The sequence below is a fragment of the Dioscorea cayenensis genome, chromosome 3 (genome assembly GCF_009730915.1).
Source record: "Dioscorea cayenensis subsp. rotundata cultivar TDr96_F1 chromosome 3, TDr96_F1_v2_PseudoChromosome.rev07_lg8_w22 25.fasta, whole genome shotgun sequence".
NCBI lineage: Eukaryota > Viridiplantae > Streptophyta > Magnoliopsida > Dioscoreales > Dioscoreaceae > Dioscorea > Dioscorea cayenensis.
In genome coordinates, this window is record NC_052473.1 from 15618352 (window position 1) to 15634614 (window position 16263).

A 16263-nucleotide genomic window follows, 5' to 3' on the forward strand; every position below is an offset into this window, starting at 1 on the left:
GGTGAAAAAGATAATGATAAATAGTTTAACTACGTTATTCATAGGAAATATATGATAAATCCTCTAAATTGTAAATTTATATAAAACATAATGAACTAAAACTAAATCAACCAACATATTGATCTTGGTCGCTTAAACAAATGATTTCAAGTTTGAATCTCGTATATATAAAAAAAACATCCGTTGAAAAAGACTTACTCTTTTATAGAGCTCTCATTACCTCATCCAGAATAGTTTGAAACCTGTGGCTCTTAAAAAATTAATGGGTCAAAAATCAAAATGAAAATTAAGTTAAATAATAAAATAAAATAAAAAGGGAAAAGAGTTGATGAGGGAATGATCATGAACCAAACATCTTGGAAACTTGTTGTACCCAATAATTAATCAAATGAAGAAGAATACAATTAATAAGGATAGATAAATATAAAGTTTTCCTACATTAGAAGGAAACACTAGATTGACAAAAATGAAACCTTTAAAAGGATGCAATGGTGTTGAAATCTAATTGCTTTCCATAATCTCAACTCACCATCCTTCCATTTGAAAAAGATAAAAGAACATAAAAAGAGAACCATCCCTTGTGTTTCTCCCATAGCATATGAATACAATGCCAAAACCAAGTGGCTAATATAAGGAGAACAAGTTAAGATAATCTAATTTCCTTGTATAAGCTCTAATGGAAATAGCAATTAATTAATTTATTGTAAACGTGATTATCAATCTTATCCAACACTAAAGTAAAAGACCAAATTTTTGTGCAAACTGAAATGAATTATTTATTTATTTATTTATTTATGGTAAATTTATGCTATATATCAATTAATAAAGCTAGTATACTATAACCAATCATAACAATACTATTTGATTATAACAATAGGGAGTGAGCAATTTACTTTATAAAGATATTGAAAAAAATGATAACAAAGAGGAGGATACTAAAAAACTACAATAATAACAAAAGGATTGTTCTTTCTCACTTAAGGTGCATCAAATTGATGTATTAATAATACCTTAACAACCTTAGCTAAGAAAATTAGTATAAATGAAAACTAAATTAAAAAGATAACATAATCAACTATCTGTAGAAATTAACAAACATAAAAGCTAAGAAATTAACATTTTAAGCTTTTACTCTTGAAGTAAAATCCTAGTAATTGGTAGAGACCTTCAAAAAAACATTTTTAATATATTTTATACTGTGCTTAATTACTCTTAATATATGATCAAAAAGCATACTCTATGCTATCAAAATTTTCATATTAACTCTGAAATCTCTTTGTTCATCCTGCAACATCACCTTGGGACAACATAATATATTTTACCAACTGTAAATCAACTCTGCATCAATAAAATAAAATGATTAAAACTCCTAGAAACATATATATATATATAAACATGTAGAGTCTATTTGATACAAAGAAAATTTGAAGCACAACACAACACAACTTTTTTTGTCAAATAGGATAAAAATACAACACAAATATAAAAATCAAATACAACACAACTTTATAAATTTTTTTATACCCAAAAAACCAAGGTACAAAAATTTTGCCAAGTTACAAGCTATCCTTGATTAAAATAAAAATTATGTATTGTCCATTGACCATCGAGTATAAAACTTATGTTGTAACTCAACCATTTGTATTGTGCTTTATTGCTCCTGATGTTCTCATCGGCAAATCAAACAGACCCATACCGACCCATAAAGAGAGATGAATCATGAATGGATGCTTGTGGCGTTAACTCTAAAAAAGAAGTACCAGATAAAAGAAGGCAAAGGGTTGGAGAAAGATGGTAGGAAGGCATCAAAATCAGAGTTTGCTATTGAATTGAAGCAAAAGGGGGGAAGTTATTCCAAGTGTTTCCTTTAAGTTAAGCAATTCAATAAGTGCAGCCATCTTTCCTGGCTGTCTATTTGCCATGCACGTCCAACACTTTGATATTCATGCAACGTACCTTTCAATGCTGTCATCTTGCCCTCTTTCTCCCCTCCATCCTCACATGCATCCCCAGCAAGGGGACCCCTCCCCCAACCATACTCTGGCATCTTCTTCTTTTTTCGTCTTCATTTTGTAGACCGCTTTCGACAAATTTGCTTTCTTTCTTTCTCTCTCTCTTACCTACCTATATCATCATCACCGAATGAAGATAATGTGTATCATATTTATCAAGATCGAAAGTAACTGAACTTCAATAATATATACATCTAACAAAAATCAACTTTTAATTGCATATATTAATGCAAAGAAAAAAAAAGAAAAGGTTGAGAAGGAGTTTCTGACCTGCTGGTTAATAGATGAGCTCAATGCAACTTACAATGTCATATGAATATGTTTATGCCAATAGATGCTGAGGATATATTGTATATAGCTCTTATGTCGCATACATACTAACCAACAAGTTAGTCAATTATATGATATTAGAGGAGTTTGAACCAATCAATTTACTTTTAATCTAGCTAGTTGAGCAATATAAGGAAGAACAATTGGATATTACAAAATAAAAGATTCATATATAGCATCCAAGAGATTAGTGTAATTCACTTGGTCCAGCCAAATACCAATAGTTTTACTAGTAAAAAGTTTTTCAAAGAGTAAAAGCTGAAAAATGAAGTAAAAGGTGAAAAACTCAAAAATGGTGTTTGGTGGAATCTCTAAAATTAAAACTGAACAGACTTTCTTTTGTGAAGAAGATTTAGGAGAAAAAAAAAAGAACTATTTCAGGAAATTAAATAACAATAGAAAAAGTGCTTTTCCTTGTCCAAAGAACTAACAACTAACCTTGGAGAAGCAGCCATAAAAACTTCTTTGCGGTTGGGTTGGCAACTTTGCAATAAATGAGTCTGAAAAGGACAAAGCTCATGTAAGTTATTCATGTTGACATCCTCCGTCCCTCCAAAGAAAACTGATTAATGGAGGGCTTGTCTTATATAACAAGTGAATGCAATCACGGTACAAGCCACAGCTGAGTTTGGTCCAATGTGAAGAAGGGACAAGAAGCATATAATTGACTTTTGCCAGAATGTCTTTGTTCTATCTCTGAACTTGTTCACATGCATCATATGTGCTCAATGTTTCACAAGCCAACTTCCATAAATCCAGTTGTTGGAACCTTGTGATTCCATAAATACCCCTGTAAAACCAAGATATTTGCTTTGCATGTATGTGAGAAATTGCAAATTTCATAGACATGCAATTATGAGAAGTGCAAACAAATAGTCTGTTGAGATATAATAAAATATGTCAAATAAACACAAGTTTAGCACATGTAAACAATCTCATAAAGTTAAGTTTTACAGAGAACACACCAAGAACATTATATAGTCCTGCATCAGTCCGTAGTTTGAGCTTTCTGACTAAGAGTACTGCAAATTTGAGAAATATATCAGAATAAAATAATTTATTGGAGGAGATAAAACTCGTATGATATTGAAGAAATTCCTATAGCATATAGAGCATAAACGACAACATTGATGAATAACAGCATATAGAACCACCTGATAAACGTGTTTACTTCTTTAAAAATGAAAATAAGCAATCTCAATTCAATTAATCTCATACAGATTTGCAGCACCACTGGTCATATCAATACAGCAATTCAAGTCAAATCCTGGAATTGGCCCAAAGGCAAAAAGCCTGTCAGGCTCTGGTGCTTCCTCATAGGATTCGTAAGGTCTAGTCAATGAAAGACCATAATGCCTTGAAAAGTAGTTAAAAATTCGTTTAATGCATTAATCCAAAAATATGAGACCAATCCACGGAAAGACAAATGCATTCTATGTTATCTGTGATGATGCAAGCAATGCATCCAATTCAGCCAATTCGTTCAAGAATCTCTAACAATATAATCAGTATGTGACACCTTCCCTTGTGGTATTTCATTGATCTTGATGTCCTACAGAATGCAACAGGAGATCCAGATCCAGAAATTGGCGAAATTAAACATCTAGTTAGGGCAGGTGAAGAAGCCAAGGTAACAAGATTAAGGTTTACGACAACTTTTGGACACTAAGAAAAAGTATACATTTCCCTTTTGCTCTTTATTGTTCTTTAGATTATCTTTGCATAATGTTCTTCAACCATTTGACAAATATTCTTATATGTGTATACCATAAAAAATAAAAATCATCTAAAAGGGCTTCGGGAGAAATATCATTCCTAAGTAACCTGACCTTTTCTGAGTTTTAAGTCCTTAATTTTAGGTTTGTTCAATTTGCTAAAGTAGATTCAGTACTACTACACGTATCTAAACAATTTTGGCTTTATTTTTAGGATAGGAGAAGTTGATTAATAAGCTTCTAGATTTGATCAAAAGATCAGACTCTGTGCAACATACAGAGCTGCCACTAAAGCATCTCACCACAAGAGAAGGCAGCAAAGACAATTGTAAAGTTTGCACATTTTGACAGATCATCTATATGACTTTCACTGTACCCATGAAGGACATTCAGTTTTTTAGTTCTAAATGCTAGGAATTAAACGTGTCTACTTTCTCTGTCTAATCATGTCCACATTGATTTAACAAAAGGGAAACTGAGGTAGTAGCTGTAACAATTAGGGTGTAGCCAAGAAAATAACAATGCCTTCTGAAGTATAACATGACAGTTCAAAGCATTTGAAAAAGTATTCTCTAGGTTGATTATCCAGACTTCAGTCATTAGATCAACAATGATGTCTAACTAAAAGGATAATAAAACCGAATAACTATGATATGACAAATCATGAACAAACACCGGTAGTTTTGACATCATTCAACCACCAAAATGGGTCAGAAACATGAAAACCCATCTAAAAGATATAGGAAGCTCTAGCAAATCTCTGACATTAGAAAGCTGAATAATGCTAGGTTCCATGGTGTTCTATCAAGTCGAAATGAATTCAGATGAACTGAAACATTTTTGTTTCTTGCAGCGAAGTGCAGAAAGAAATCCGTGCAAAGAGAGAATGATAACATGTAAAGATAAATAATCATATGTTACACTGAGAACAATCTTAACACCCAATGCATGAAATACCAGTTCAGCAACAAAGGCTATTTAAAAGGACAAGAAAAGACAGACCAAGGACAATAATGAATGAACACGTTATGTAGAAAATTGATCCTCAAGAAAAGTTGAGCAATAGCTTTTTCTGTTTTTTTACCTCAAAAAAACTCATGAATATATTTCACCATCGATAGCATTCAAGGGAGTAGGTAGCACAATTAAAGTTGCTGCTTGATCTATTGGCAAAGCTAGTGCATAACCATGTGGTACATCCTTGTATAACCCACATTGCCACGCATACCTAGTGGTATAACATTCACTATATCTAAGGTATTTAGCTGTAATTTGGTAATGACATTATAGAGAATGTTACAAGGATGATAAAGGAAACACATGAAAACAGTTCTCTTATGTATCATTGAACTTCCTGAAGTGTACACAACTGTTGGCAGATGATTATCCCATTGGTGCTCCATTAATAAATAAATTAGATCTAAGGTCTACAAACTGAAGCTGAAAATCAGATTGTAACAGAAGTAAAAGATATCTAAAATGAAACCAATCTATGAAAATCAATGCTAGATAACTCACAAGCAGACAGCAGGTATCAAATGCAACTATTAGGAACTTTTTATGCAATTTTGAACACATTTGAACTGAATATACCATGAGAATCCCTATTTATGTGTGCCAATTCATGGCAGAAAGATAAGGGGATCGAGCTGCATGGTTGACATAATATGGCACAATACTATTACAATATAGAAGCACAGACGCAGATATCACCCATCCTCAATTTAAGATAACACATTCAAAATCTGCAATAAACACAAAAATTTACATGAGATATCACTACAACAAAGATGAATATCAAAGAAAAAATATTAAGAAATGAAGTTCAGAGACAACAAATCAAGATATTGCAAATAAATATCACATATTGGTGAACATTAGCTTCAGGGTAGGATGCCATAGAAACAAAAGACCAAAGAACTTTGAAAAAGTTAAAATCTTGATCTTTTACATCATGAGAATTTCATTTGCTCAATTGAGAATTTTCTTGTATGATCACACCTCTATCATATAATATCAACAACCGGATCCATAACAAATTATTTATGGGATGGTTTGCATATATGCCTCTTTTGTTTTCTTTATCCTATTTCTGCTACAATAAATGAAATAAGGGAATAAAAATCAAAACTTCAGTGTCCAGTGCACATAACTTTTCTGTTCCATGTTTTTTTTTAAAAGCTCAACTTTTCCTTCATTTGCTTCTTTATTCTTCTCAACATTTTTGTGCTTTTCACAAAGCCATTCTATTGGCCATGGATGTGAAGGAATTCCAAGTTAAATAAGGTATAATTGCCTTTCATCCGAGCAACAAACTCTTTCAACTGGCTACAATGTTCCTTAGCTGATTCTTGTTCTAGATTAAGCATTAATTTATGCAATTTAAAGAGCCCAAAAGGGGAAAATAGAGATACTTCTCAAAAGTCCCTTATTATAAACCCTGGTACTCCAAAGTTAAAGTGAAATTGATGCAAAACATGGCCTCCATTATATTTATCATGTTTTATGTTTAAAAGTTGTCTAAGAATTAAGATCATGTATTTAGGTGCCAAGAGTGGTTTGGTACTTCCACCATAAGCGCGCCAAATCTGACGGGTTTGTTTTGAATCTTATTATAAGGTAGTTTTCATCATGTCTAGAAGTCTAGATAAATTCTAGTTTAAATAATTCTTCTCCTATTTGAAATCTAACTTAGATGAGATCTTTGATCTCTATAAAAAGAGATGAATCTTCTCAAGCAATTAATCAATGAAATATTCTTAGAATTTTTTAGGTTAATGTGATTGCTTAGATTCTCTACGAGTGATTGATTGATGGATTTCCTACATAATCTAAGCAATTACACTCAGAAGATGAAAAAAGGCAATCACACCTTAAAAGTAATTCATTGATTGATTTCCTAAGAAGGTTCTTTGCACTTTTTATAGAGATCATAGATCTTTTCTGGGTAAAGTTTGATTTCAGATATGGTAAGAATTACTTACACTAGACTTCTACACTTACACATAAAAACTCAATTTATAATAAAATTCAGAATAAACCTATCAGATTTAGTGCCGAAAGCTGAAATTACCAAACCACCCCTAACACCTAAATACATGATCTTAATTCTTAGACAAGATAATAATGGCAGCTCATGTTGTGTCACAAATAAGCTAAGGCTTTCAAGCTTGTGTTGCACCATCTTACCCCACTTCACTAAATAATTAATTCTAAGCCTAAAGAGCATCCATGCGCCTAAACATTGCCATTATTTGCTACGATAAGAGACAAAGAAAAATTAGTCTACGTTCACAGACAAAGCAGAGTTTCATATAGTCAGGAAGATAATTCTAGCAATTACTAATGTAAAAAGCAAAGAAAGTTCATTCATGAAAATGAAGCACAAAACTTCCTCTACCAACCCAAGCCATCATCACGCTTCCTCTACCATATCAAAATGAAACTTGTACCACTGTCAGCTCAAACCAATCCTTCTTGAGATAGCATAAAACTCACTATTAAGGCATCTCATCAATTAGTGGCATTGTCTCAAATTATTTTTTGAAGAAAATCCTGTCTTATGATCATTTATTTGGTAGTACTTCTCTCCATGTCTTCTTTGTAAAAACGAAGCACAAGATGGGCAGTCCACACAATATAAACATTCATTTCAGATGAACATTGACGCAATATGCATAAGCCCTGTTTAATACAATAAAAAATCCTTCGGTAGATGATATAAGAGTACAATGACAGGGAAAACAAGAATGGAAAAAGACTTGAAGCAAAATTTCCAAATTCACTTTCTTTTGTTGATCTTATTCCACCCTTCTATTGTAGACCTCATTCTCTTGTCAGGTATCACCTGGCACCTTCTAAAACAAAATTCAGTTTTATTTGCATCTCTTCCTGCCTCTCCAACAGTCGCATGCTTCTGTCAACAATTAAAGACCAAGCAAAGCATAGATTGAGTGCTGTAGGTTCAGGGACATATGGCAGTAAGATTATGTCAGTATTTTTGCTTTAATTTTTCATCAATTGGAAATTGATATCAAACTTTTGTCCATGCTAGCTCTTTATCTGAACTTTTGGCATTAAGCCACCACACTGACTACTTATAGCTTTTCTTGCACAAATAGATCTAGACAACAGTATCTGACAAAGAATATAGGTTTAAGTTCACTTAAAACAGCCACCGTCGCAAATGTTCTCACTCCACAATACCCATATTGGACTGCATAAATAATATACACAGGTGTGATAAACTTAAGTGTACAGCCAAAATACCTGGTGCAAAGTCAGCATCCCTGCTTTCAAAAATTGGAATGAAACTCTGTTTGTTCATCTCAGGTGTGCTTCCACATTTACTATTTATAAAGCCCAGAGGCAAGGATTGGAAGCTTGAAGTGAATGTGAATCCCATCTTGAGTGCCAAGACCCAACTAAATCAATCTCAAGGCCAACAGTGTGACTGAAGCCCCAAAGGCTGTATCTTTTCAAATGTCCCCAACATGTCCTGACTCCACAGCACTTCCAAGATTCAAATAACATTATAAGTCACTTAAAATCTTGTACTTTTCATCCCTAGAAGACATTACTCAATGCATTATGATCATCAGAAACAATATCAGCAGAAGACCTTGCACTGAAACCGCCAGTACCCAATTCCTTCCGCGGTTTTGGAGATAATCCCTTGGCCAACATCTCCTCATCATACTTCCTCGCTATATCAACCATCCCCTTCTGTAACAGAGCATCAATCAACGCATTATAAGCAAATGCATCCGGGCTACACCCATGCTCCTCCATTGCCTTCCAAACAAGTAATACTGGCCTAAGAAACCCCCACCTCCCAAACTTGTTCATCAGCATCACATAAGTGTCCATCCTTGGCCGGCATCCAGTATTAACCATCCTATCAAACAACCAGAGGATCTCCTTAGGCCTATTAAGGTTCCGAAAGAAACAGTGGTATGTAATCACATTGGGATCACATCCCTTCTTCCTCATCTGTTCAAAAAAAGCATATCCCTCATTAATCCTCCCATCCCCGCACAAGAGCTTAATAATTGTATTGAAAGTCACTACATTTGGCTCACAACCCCTTTCAATCATCTCTTTGTACAGCGTTATCGCTCGATCAACACCATCTGACTTCCCTACTGCCTGGATAACAGTGTTGTAAGCGACAACATCGAGAGCAATGTTCCTACTCCTCATCTCCTTATAGACCTTGATGGCTTTCCACGGCTTGCCAGACTTGGAGAGGATGTCCATGTAGATGGAGTAGGAGTGAAGGTCCTTGGCGACTCCCTTTTGATCCATCTCCTCCCAGAACTCGCGGCAACGTCCCCACCACCCCATCCGGAGCCAGCCCCGAAGAAGCATGTTGTAGATCTTAGTATCGATCGGGAAAGGAGGGTTCTTGCAGAGGTCAGCCGCTTCAATGACGTGCCGATGGTCGCAGAGGGCGTCAATGAGGAGGCTGAAGGTAGCGGCGTCATAGAGGCCAAAGTCAGCAGAGCGCCGGAAAGCATCAAGCGCGTCTTGAACGAGGTGTGCGGCGGCGAGGCGGTTAAAATGGGAGCGGAGGACGGAGCGATCCGGGGAGGGGTTGATGGAGATGATGTGAGACCATGCGAGAGTGAACTCGAAGTGCTTACCTAGAATGGAGATGAGAAGAGAATGGGTGGCCGGAGTGTGGATAAAGCGGGACGAGACCCAACGGAAGAAATCGACGGCGCGCGGCCAGTCATCGGAGTAGGAGGCGAGGGTGGCGAGGACGGTGTCCTGGTCGAAGTCCAGCGACGCCGACGCTTGATCTGGGGGACGGGGAGGGTGGTGGCGGGCATTGCTAAGGAGGGGAAGAGCTCCGGCTATGGAGCTCGGAGGAGAGCGAAAGGGCGCGCTAGGGTTTAGGGTTTTCATTTTGAGAGCTCTTCAATCCATTTTGTAATTCATGTTCTTCATCCAAGGAGTTTGGCTATTTTTCACATGCACCCTTGCCAAACATCATAATTTCATTTCATAATTTCATTTATATACATATATATATATATATATATATATATATGAATATCACCATACGTCAAGTGCGGACATTTATAGTACATCCGCCTGCTTTGAAAAATAAAAAACTAGAGGAAAACAAATATAACTTGGTATAACAACACTAGTCTTAGACAGCTGTGATTGTGATTAATTATATTATGTAATAATTATGATCGGACAATTGAGATAATTACAGGTTTTGAAAAATTAGAGATAGAAAGACACAAACACGAGTTGGTATAGCAACAATAGTCTTAATAGTAACCAAACTATGTTCCATCAACTGGTGGTTGGGTTGTTTAGTCAATTTTTATTACTTTCTTTCCACGTGCTGGTAGAAATAGTGTCAAGAGTTCATATTGTACCATCAACGAATATTTGTAAAAGATGCAACCTCTATGTATACATGCGCCATTTTTTAGAAAAATAAAAATAAAAATTTGTGAAATTATTTACCATACCTTTTTATTTTTGTTTGTTTAATTTATATGAGTATTTTTTAATTTTTGTCCGGCTTATACAAGTGGAGAACACAGTTGTTCTAAAGAGCTCAACTCCTTATACGCGCCTGTCGCTAACACTGTAACACATGACACATGATTTGTCCAAATTTATAAAAAAAAACCATTTTAAATTTACATTAACCATATTTATGTTTATTCAATGAAAATCATAAAAACATGTATTTATATTTTTTTATGCTCTGCATTATAGAAATAATTTAACCATAGTATGTAAAAAAAATTAATTGCAAATTTTATTTGACAGAAAATATAAATTTTTTAATTTATTGAAAAAGGCTTAATTGAAACTATTAAAATCCTAAATTATGAAACCAAAATTCACTCCCCAAAGACACTTCTTGTTGTCTGTTTGCAAAGTAATACAAGAAATTATAAATTTTGTTATTATTGTCAAAGGGTTTTGCATATAAAAATCTTATAAAATTTTACCATTAGAGTTAATTTTTTCATAAGTCACTTACCTATAGCATTATTTTATTTTGATAACTTAACTTTTAATTTGCATTATCACTATTGATCACTTATCTTCAATTTTATTTCACTAGTCAATCACTCAGTTGATTTGAAAAAAACAATAATTGATATGGCAATAAAAAAATTTTCAAATTTGGTGATATGTACAATCTAAATAAAAACGGCTAATGTGTCACTGAAAAACTGACACATTTTCCGCCTATCACATAAAATATTTAATTCCCAAATCAGTCATTTCCCAAATCAATCAAATGGCTGTCCGATAAAATAAAATTAAAGATAAATAACTATTATAATGCAAATTAAAATTCTATTATCAAGTAAAACAGAACAATAATTAAGTGACATGAAAAAATTAACCCAGTAACTTAATCATCTGAAAAACAAGAAATTATAAAATTCAAAAGATTACTAATTTCTAGCATAGAAGTAAAATATAACAATTACATAAATAATATAATGAAAATGCATTAAAGTATAAAAGTTGGCATTTTTATCAGAAGAGTGATGAACAATTGGTTTATGAACATCATATGATGCTTAATAACAGCATCAAGAATAGCCTTATTTACACCTTCACTTAAATGATACACATCAGCCTCATCAAATGAGCTACTCATTTTCCACTGCACCAAACTCTCCAATTCGATCCGTCGGCGATACGACATCTACGATACAATTAGAGCCACCTCAATAAAACAAACATACAGTTCAAAGACGGAAAAAAACTTCGATGCCGAAACAATGTGATCAATTGAAACAATGTAGCCCTTCCAAATGACCCTTGACATTTTGGAGACCTTCGGCAGATATACTCCGTCGTACTTTTGATTTCTGGACTATTATGGGTGGCGGAGGATCCAAGTGGAAGCAGATCATCACGGCCGTTAGATTGTCGTCGGCACCTCGCCTTATTGCCTCCTCGACCAACTGTTTGCAGCACAACTTCGCATCGTTGTGCTCTTGTAACTTTCTTCGAGCAAAGTCTACTGCATTTTGGTTTGAGAAGACATCCCATAAGCCGTCACTGCCTATTATCAAGAACTCGTCGTCCTTGTTTAAGGTTATTAATTTAAGTTCAGGTTCAGCACTCAATGGCCCCCCGGGTTCACCGATGGTCTTCATCCCCTCAAGATGCCAATCTCCGAGCGCACGGGTCACTCCGAGCTGCCCGTTTAAGTAACCATCATCGACGTAACCTCCGAGAGATTCAATCCGTTTTCTTTCCTTGAGACAACATGGCCTATGATCTTTGGACATTTCGATTGCCATCCCGAGTCGAGAAAGAACTGCTCGGCAATCACCGGCGTTAGCAACAAGAAGAGACCTGCAGTATTTTCCATCATTAGCCAACAATGGGCATCGAAAAGGATAATCAAAATTAGCTGTTGGGAAATTATGATATCACAAGAATGAACTGTAAGATGATTGTTTCGCAAATCGACAGTCTTCAAGAAAATGAAATTTTCGAAACAAAGAGAAAGTTATTGACACAAAGAAAAGATTTGCACCTTCCAAATATCATTGCTGTGAGTGCTGTTGTTCCAGAAGAAAGAGTGGACTGACGAGAGTATGTTTCAGTGTCGGTTTGCACGAATGACCTCGTGACTACTTTTTCGAGCTCAAGTGGGAAATCTGCATCTTCGACGATGACCCGAGGAAGATTGTCACGGACAAATTGAGCAGCACTTTTGCCTCCATGTCCATCAAAAACCTGAACATATACTTCGAATTAACAAATCATGCCAGTTTATACAAACTAGTGTAGATCAAAACATGCTTGAAATGATAAAAGTAATAGCTGTTGCTTTGACCAATTCCACAGTTTTAATCTAGGACTGTTCAGATGTTAGCCATTAACAAAATAATAGATTATAAAAATTCAATGTTAAAAGTAAATGCTCATCATGAAAACTCATAAATTATTCACAAACTCATAAATAAAATTTTAATGCTTCTAACTTTTCAGAATGGTTAGAGCAATAGAGAAAATCTTTAAAAAACTTATTTATGCCTGGTTAATCTTTTTTACCACAATGTTTACATCATAAACATTCAATGTTTGTACCTATGTACATCATCAAAGAACCTAAAGATTTGTTTCTTTTATTGTTATCTCAAGAAAAAACTTTAAGGTCAAATTATTAATAATATACATATATGTCATGAATGAAATACAATACCAAGATAGTGCGACACAAGCAAGCTAACAGAAAGAAAAACATTTCATGGCATATAATAATCTCTTCTTCAACATTAATCCAAAAGGACATTTATGAAGACAAAAAAGCAAATTGAGGCAATAGTAGACTACTCATAAGTTTTCAACCGAAGAACCACTCATCATGATTACAACCACAAATACAGAGATGGTACACTACCAAGCACAAATATGAGCAGCGAGCACCAAAACAAGGTTATCAGAATTAGCATATAAATAACAAATAAACACTCACCCCATAGAACGAAACAACATCACCGCCCAAATAGCAAGAGCCAAATTTCTTAGCAAGATCAGTAATGCATACATGTGTATCTTCCATATACTCACGACTGCCGATATCAGACCACTCCCCAGATCGAATACTTGGTACAAAGTCCTTGGACAAGTTTTCATTGCCTTCTGTCGCCACTGTGTTCTCACAGATTTTTTCCATCTGCAATAGCCAGGGAATACAATTAGAATGAGAAATTCAATGAAAGAAACTTTACAAGTAGGGTCTCCAAAAACCCCAAAAAATTTGCTAAAAACAGATCAAACATGTGATAGCTCAAATTCGGCAAAAGTAAATAGTAATTGATTTCACAACAAGCCCAAGAAAAAGGTTTATTATCATAGACACATAATTAAATTACCTTCTTACATCTAATCATTGATTAAAACTACTTCCAATTTAGCACAGATCACTTTGTTTTCAGTAGCTTATATTTTATTTCCACCAATCCAAATAAGATTCTCATATGTTCATTCCATGGATATGCTGTTATATTATTTCTTTATCACAACAACTCTTTATAATATGGAAAAAGACAATTGTAATAACAATTTTATGCAATCAACTTTTTATATCATTCTTGCAGCAAAGCCACATCTTTCAAAAGCTTTTGTTTTTTGATATTTACATACCTTAGAGGTTGAATATTGTCAGTCTACAGAGACTTTAAAAAATAAAAAATAAAAAACTCTCAACATCTCTCTTGAGCACTAAGAACACAGAAATTTTAGATTCACACAAAACATCAATTCTATAAGAGATTCACCTGGTATCTTACAAGACACTTTACAAAACCAAATGTACAACCTTTTTCCCATAAGAAGAAATTTTTTGTTTTTTAGCATTCAAACCTGACTAATTCAAGGCAGAAAGTGACATAGGGTATATTAGAGAGATAACATTTAACCACATTAACAATGAAAACAAAATCATGGCTAGTAAATCCCCTGATATTTCCAAAAGAGAACTACAAGAAGGTGAACATTAGTAAATGCATATTTAAGATAGTCATGGAATCATCCAAAAAAGTGAAGCTTCTAGAGAAAAAAAAAGGTTGAAAAATATGTAAAGGAACTGAATTACATGTAATGACAAAGAGGACATGATGGGTCTTAAGTGTCATGCACTCACTTATTGCAATAATGCTGTCTTAAGCACAACTTATCAATATACATCATGGACAAATACCCAAACAAGCAATATTGGAAGAAATTGGAATAAGAAACAGAAATATAAGAGGAATTGTGGAAATTCCTTCAAATCAAACACCATTTAATGCAACTATCATGTTAACATTCGGCAATATTCAAAATAAGCAGCTTGAAATAAGACAACTTGGAAAATAAATCAGGAAAATTACCAAATGCAAAAAAGGACAGAAAATAGCAAGTTGAGAAACAAAAGAAAAACACAAACAAAGAACTGGAATAAATCTTCTGATTAAACCATTGAAGATTAAAAGGAAGAACCTTTCAGGCAAGGAAAACAAAAGAAAATCACCGAATTAGATTTTTACATGCCACCAAATGTTTGGAAACTGTCTATTCTCAAAGAAACTGCTCAGATTCAATTTCACATGCCACCAATGAAGAGATTTACATGAACATGTCAAACCCCAATCACAACTAAACACCACCAAACCAAAAAATCACTAAGAACTCCAAACAAGCATTCTATTTTCTTTCCACTCAAAAACATAAACAAAGAAGATAAACAGAAACAAAAGAGCAAACAAAAACAAAGTTGGAAAGTTTAAATCTTTGCTCATCAATCCAAATATCAGAAAAGAAGTTGAGAACCCAAATCAAGCATAAAGACAGAACACAAAAGAACAAGCAAATTGCTCAGAAAAACACAGACACACACACACACACACAAAGCAAGCACCTTTCCATCTCACCTCACCATTTCACACCGAAACAACGCTGAAAATAAAAAAAGAAACAGCTCCCAAGCAAAGTACAGGGGCAAGGGGAGAAGAAGAAGAAGAAGAGTTAGGAGGACTCACATGAGGATTGGAAAGGCTGGAGCTTTTCCCCATCTGGGGCTTAGAAAAGTCCAGCTTTTCCATGTCTCCAGAGTTGTTCAGCTTGTCCTTGACGCACATGACTACTCCCTTCCCAAGAGAATCTCTTCAGCAACAGGCAAGAACCTAAACAGAACCACAACCCAAACAACAACCTCAATAAAAAAAAGGAGATCAAGGATGAAGAACACCACACAACAATGGACAGGAGAGAAGGTTCTGGGAATATCTGTGAACAAATGCTTACTGTTGGGATTAGTAGTAGTGAAAAGATGTGATTTTTATGAAGAATCAAAGAGAAAGTTGAGATTTTTTTTCCTTTTCTTTTGGAATTTTGCTAATTACTTTAAGACTTCTAGAGAGCTAAAGAATGTAAATAAAAACAAATGAAGGGGTATTTTGGAAACACGCGTGCAAGTTTGAGCCACTGAGAACTGGAGAGATTGACACCTGTTTGTTGAGATTTTTTCTCTATATAACATCATGGGTTGTCGGCACCGGTGGTGAGTATAGGAGAACTGTTACCTATTTATTTAAATTAATTAATTTATTTTATTTCCATAAATTTTGGATTACATATTCTCAAATTGAAATAAATAATTTTAAAATATTAAATTTATAAGGAGTCAATAGTCAAATGCATAAATTAAAAAA

The 16263-nt window shown here is 34.3% G+C and overlaps 2 protein-coding genes across 4 annotated transcripts; both read right to left on the reverse strand.

Moving 5' to 3' along the window:
* Positions 1-5396: 5396 nt before the first annotated feature.
* On the reverse strand, positions 5397-9980 carry LOC120254583 (pentatricopeptide repeat-containing protein At1g80550, mitochondrial-like). 2 transcript variants are annotated; one of them, XM_039262676.1, is made up of 2 exons: positions 8327-9980; positions 5397-5802 (listed from the first exon to the last, which is right to left on the reverse strand). In XM_039262676.1, exon 1 carries the CDS (start codon positions 9965-9967, stop codon positions 8624-8626), a length of 1344 nt encoding a protein of 447 aa, XP_039118610.1. In that variant the 5' UTR covers positions 9968-9980; the 3' UTR covers positions 5397-5802; positions 8327-8623. The 2 variants fall into 2 exon arrangements, with proteins under 2 accessions (XP_039118610.1, XP_039118607.1); XM_039262673.1 differs by lacking the exon at positions 5397-5802 and adding an exon at positions 7687-7973.
* Positions 9981-11548: 1568 nt separating this feature from the next.
* On the reverse strand, positions 11549-15948 carry LOC120253908 (probable protein phosphatase 2C 27). 2 transcript variants are annotated; one of them, XM_039262115.1, is made up of 5 exons: positions 15857-15948; positions 15592-15735; positions 13545-13745; positions 12600-12802; positions 11549-12415 (listed from the first exon to the last, which is right to left on the reverse strand). In XM_039262115.1, the coding sequence occupies exons 2-5, from the start codon at positions 15688-15690 to the stop codon at positions 11839-11841; spliced, it is 1080 nt and encodes a 359-aa protein (XP_039118049.1). In that variant the 5' UTR covers positions 15691-15735; positions 15857-15948; the 3' UTR covers positions 11549-11838. The 2 variants fall into 2 exon arrangements, with proteins under 2 accessions (XP_039118049.1, XP_039118052.1); XM_039262118.1 differs by lacking the exons at positions 15592-15735; positions 15857-15948 and adding an exon at positions 15484-15502.
* Positions 15949-16263: the final 315 nt, after the last annotated feature.

Coding starts and splice junctions, on each gene's coding strand:
- LOC120254583 (XM_039262676.1), bottom strand. CDS start 9,967: ATGAAAACCCTAAACCCTAGCGCGCCCTTTCGCTCTCCTCCGAGCTCC.
- LOC120253908 (XM_039262115.1), bottom strand. CDS start 15,690: ATGTGCGTCAAGGACAAGCTGAACAACTCTGGAGACATGGAAAAGCTG. Junction 13,746..15,591: donor CCAGCCTTTCCAATCCTCAT/GTGAGTCCTCCT, acceptor TGGCTATTGCAG/ATGGAAAAAATCTGTGAGAA. Junction 12,803..13,544: donor ATGTTGTTTCGTTCTATGGG/GTGAGTGTTTAT, acceptor GTATATGTTCAG/GTTTTTGATGGACATGGAGG.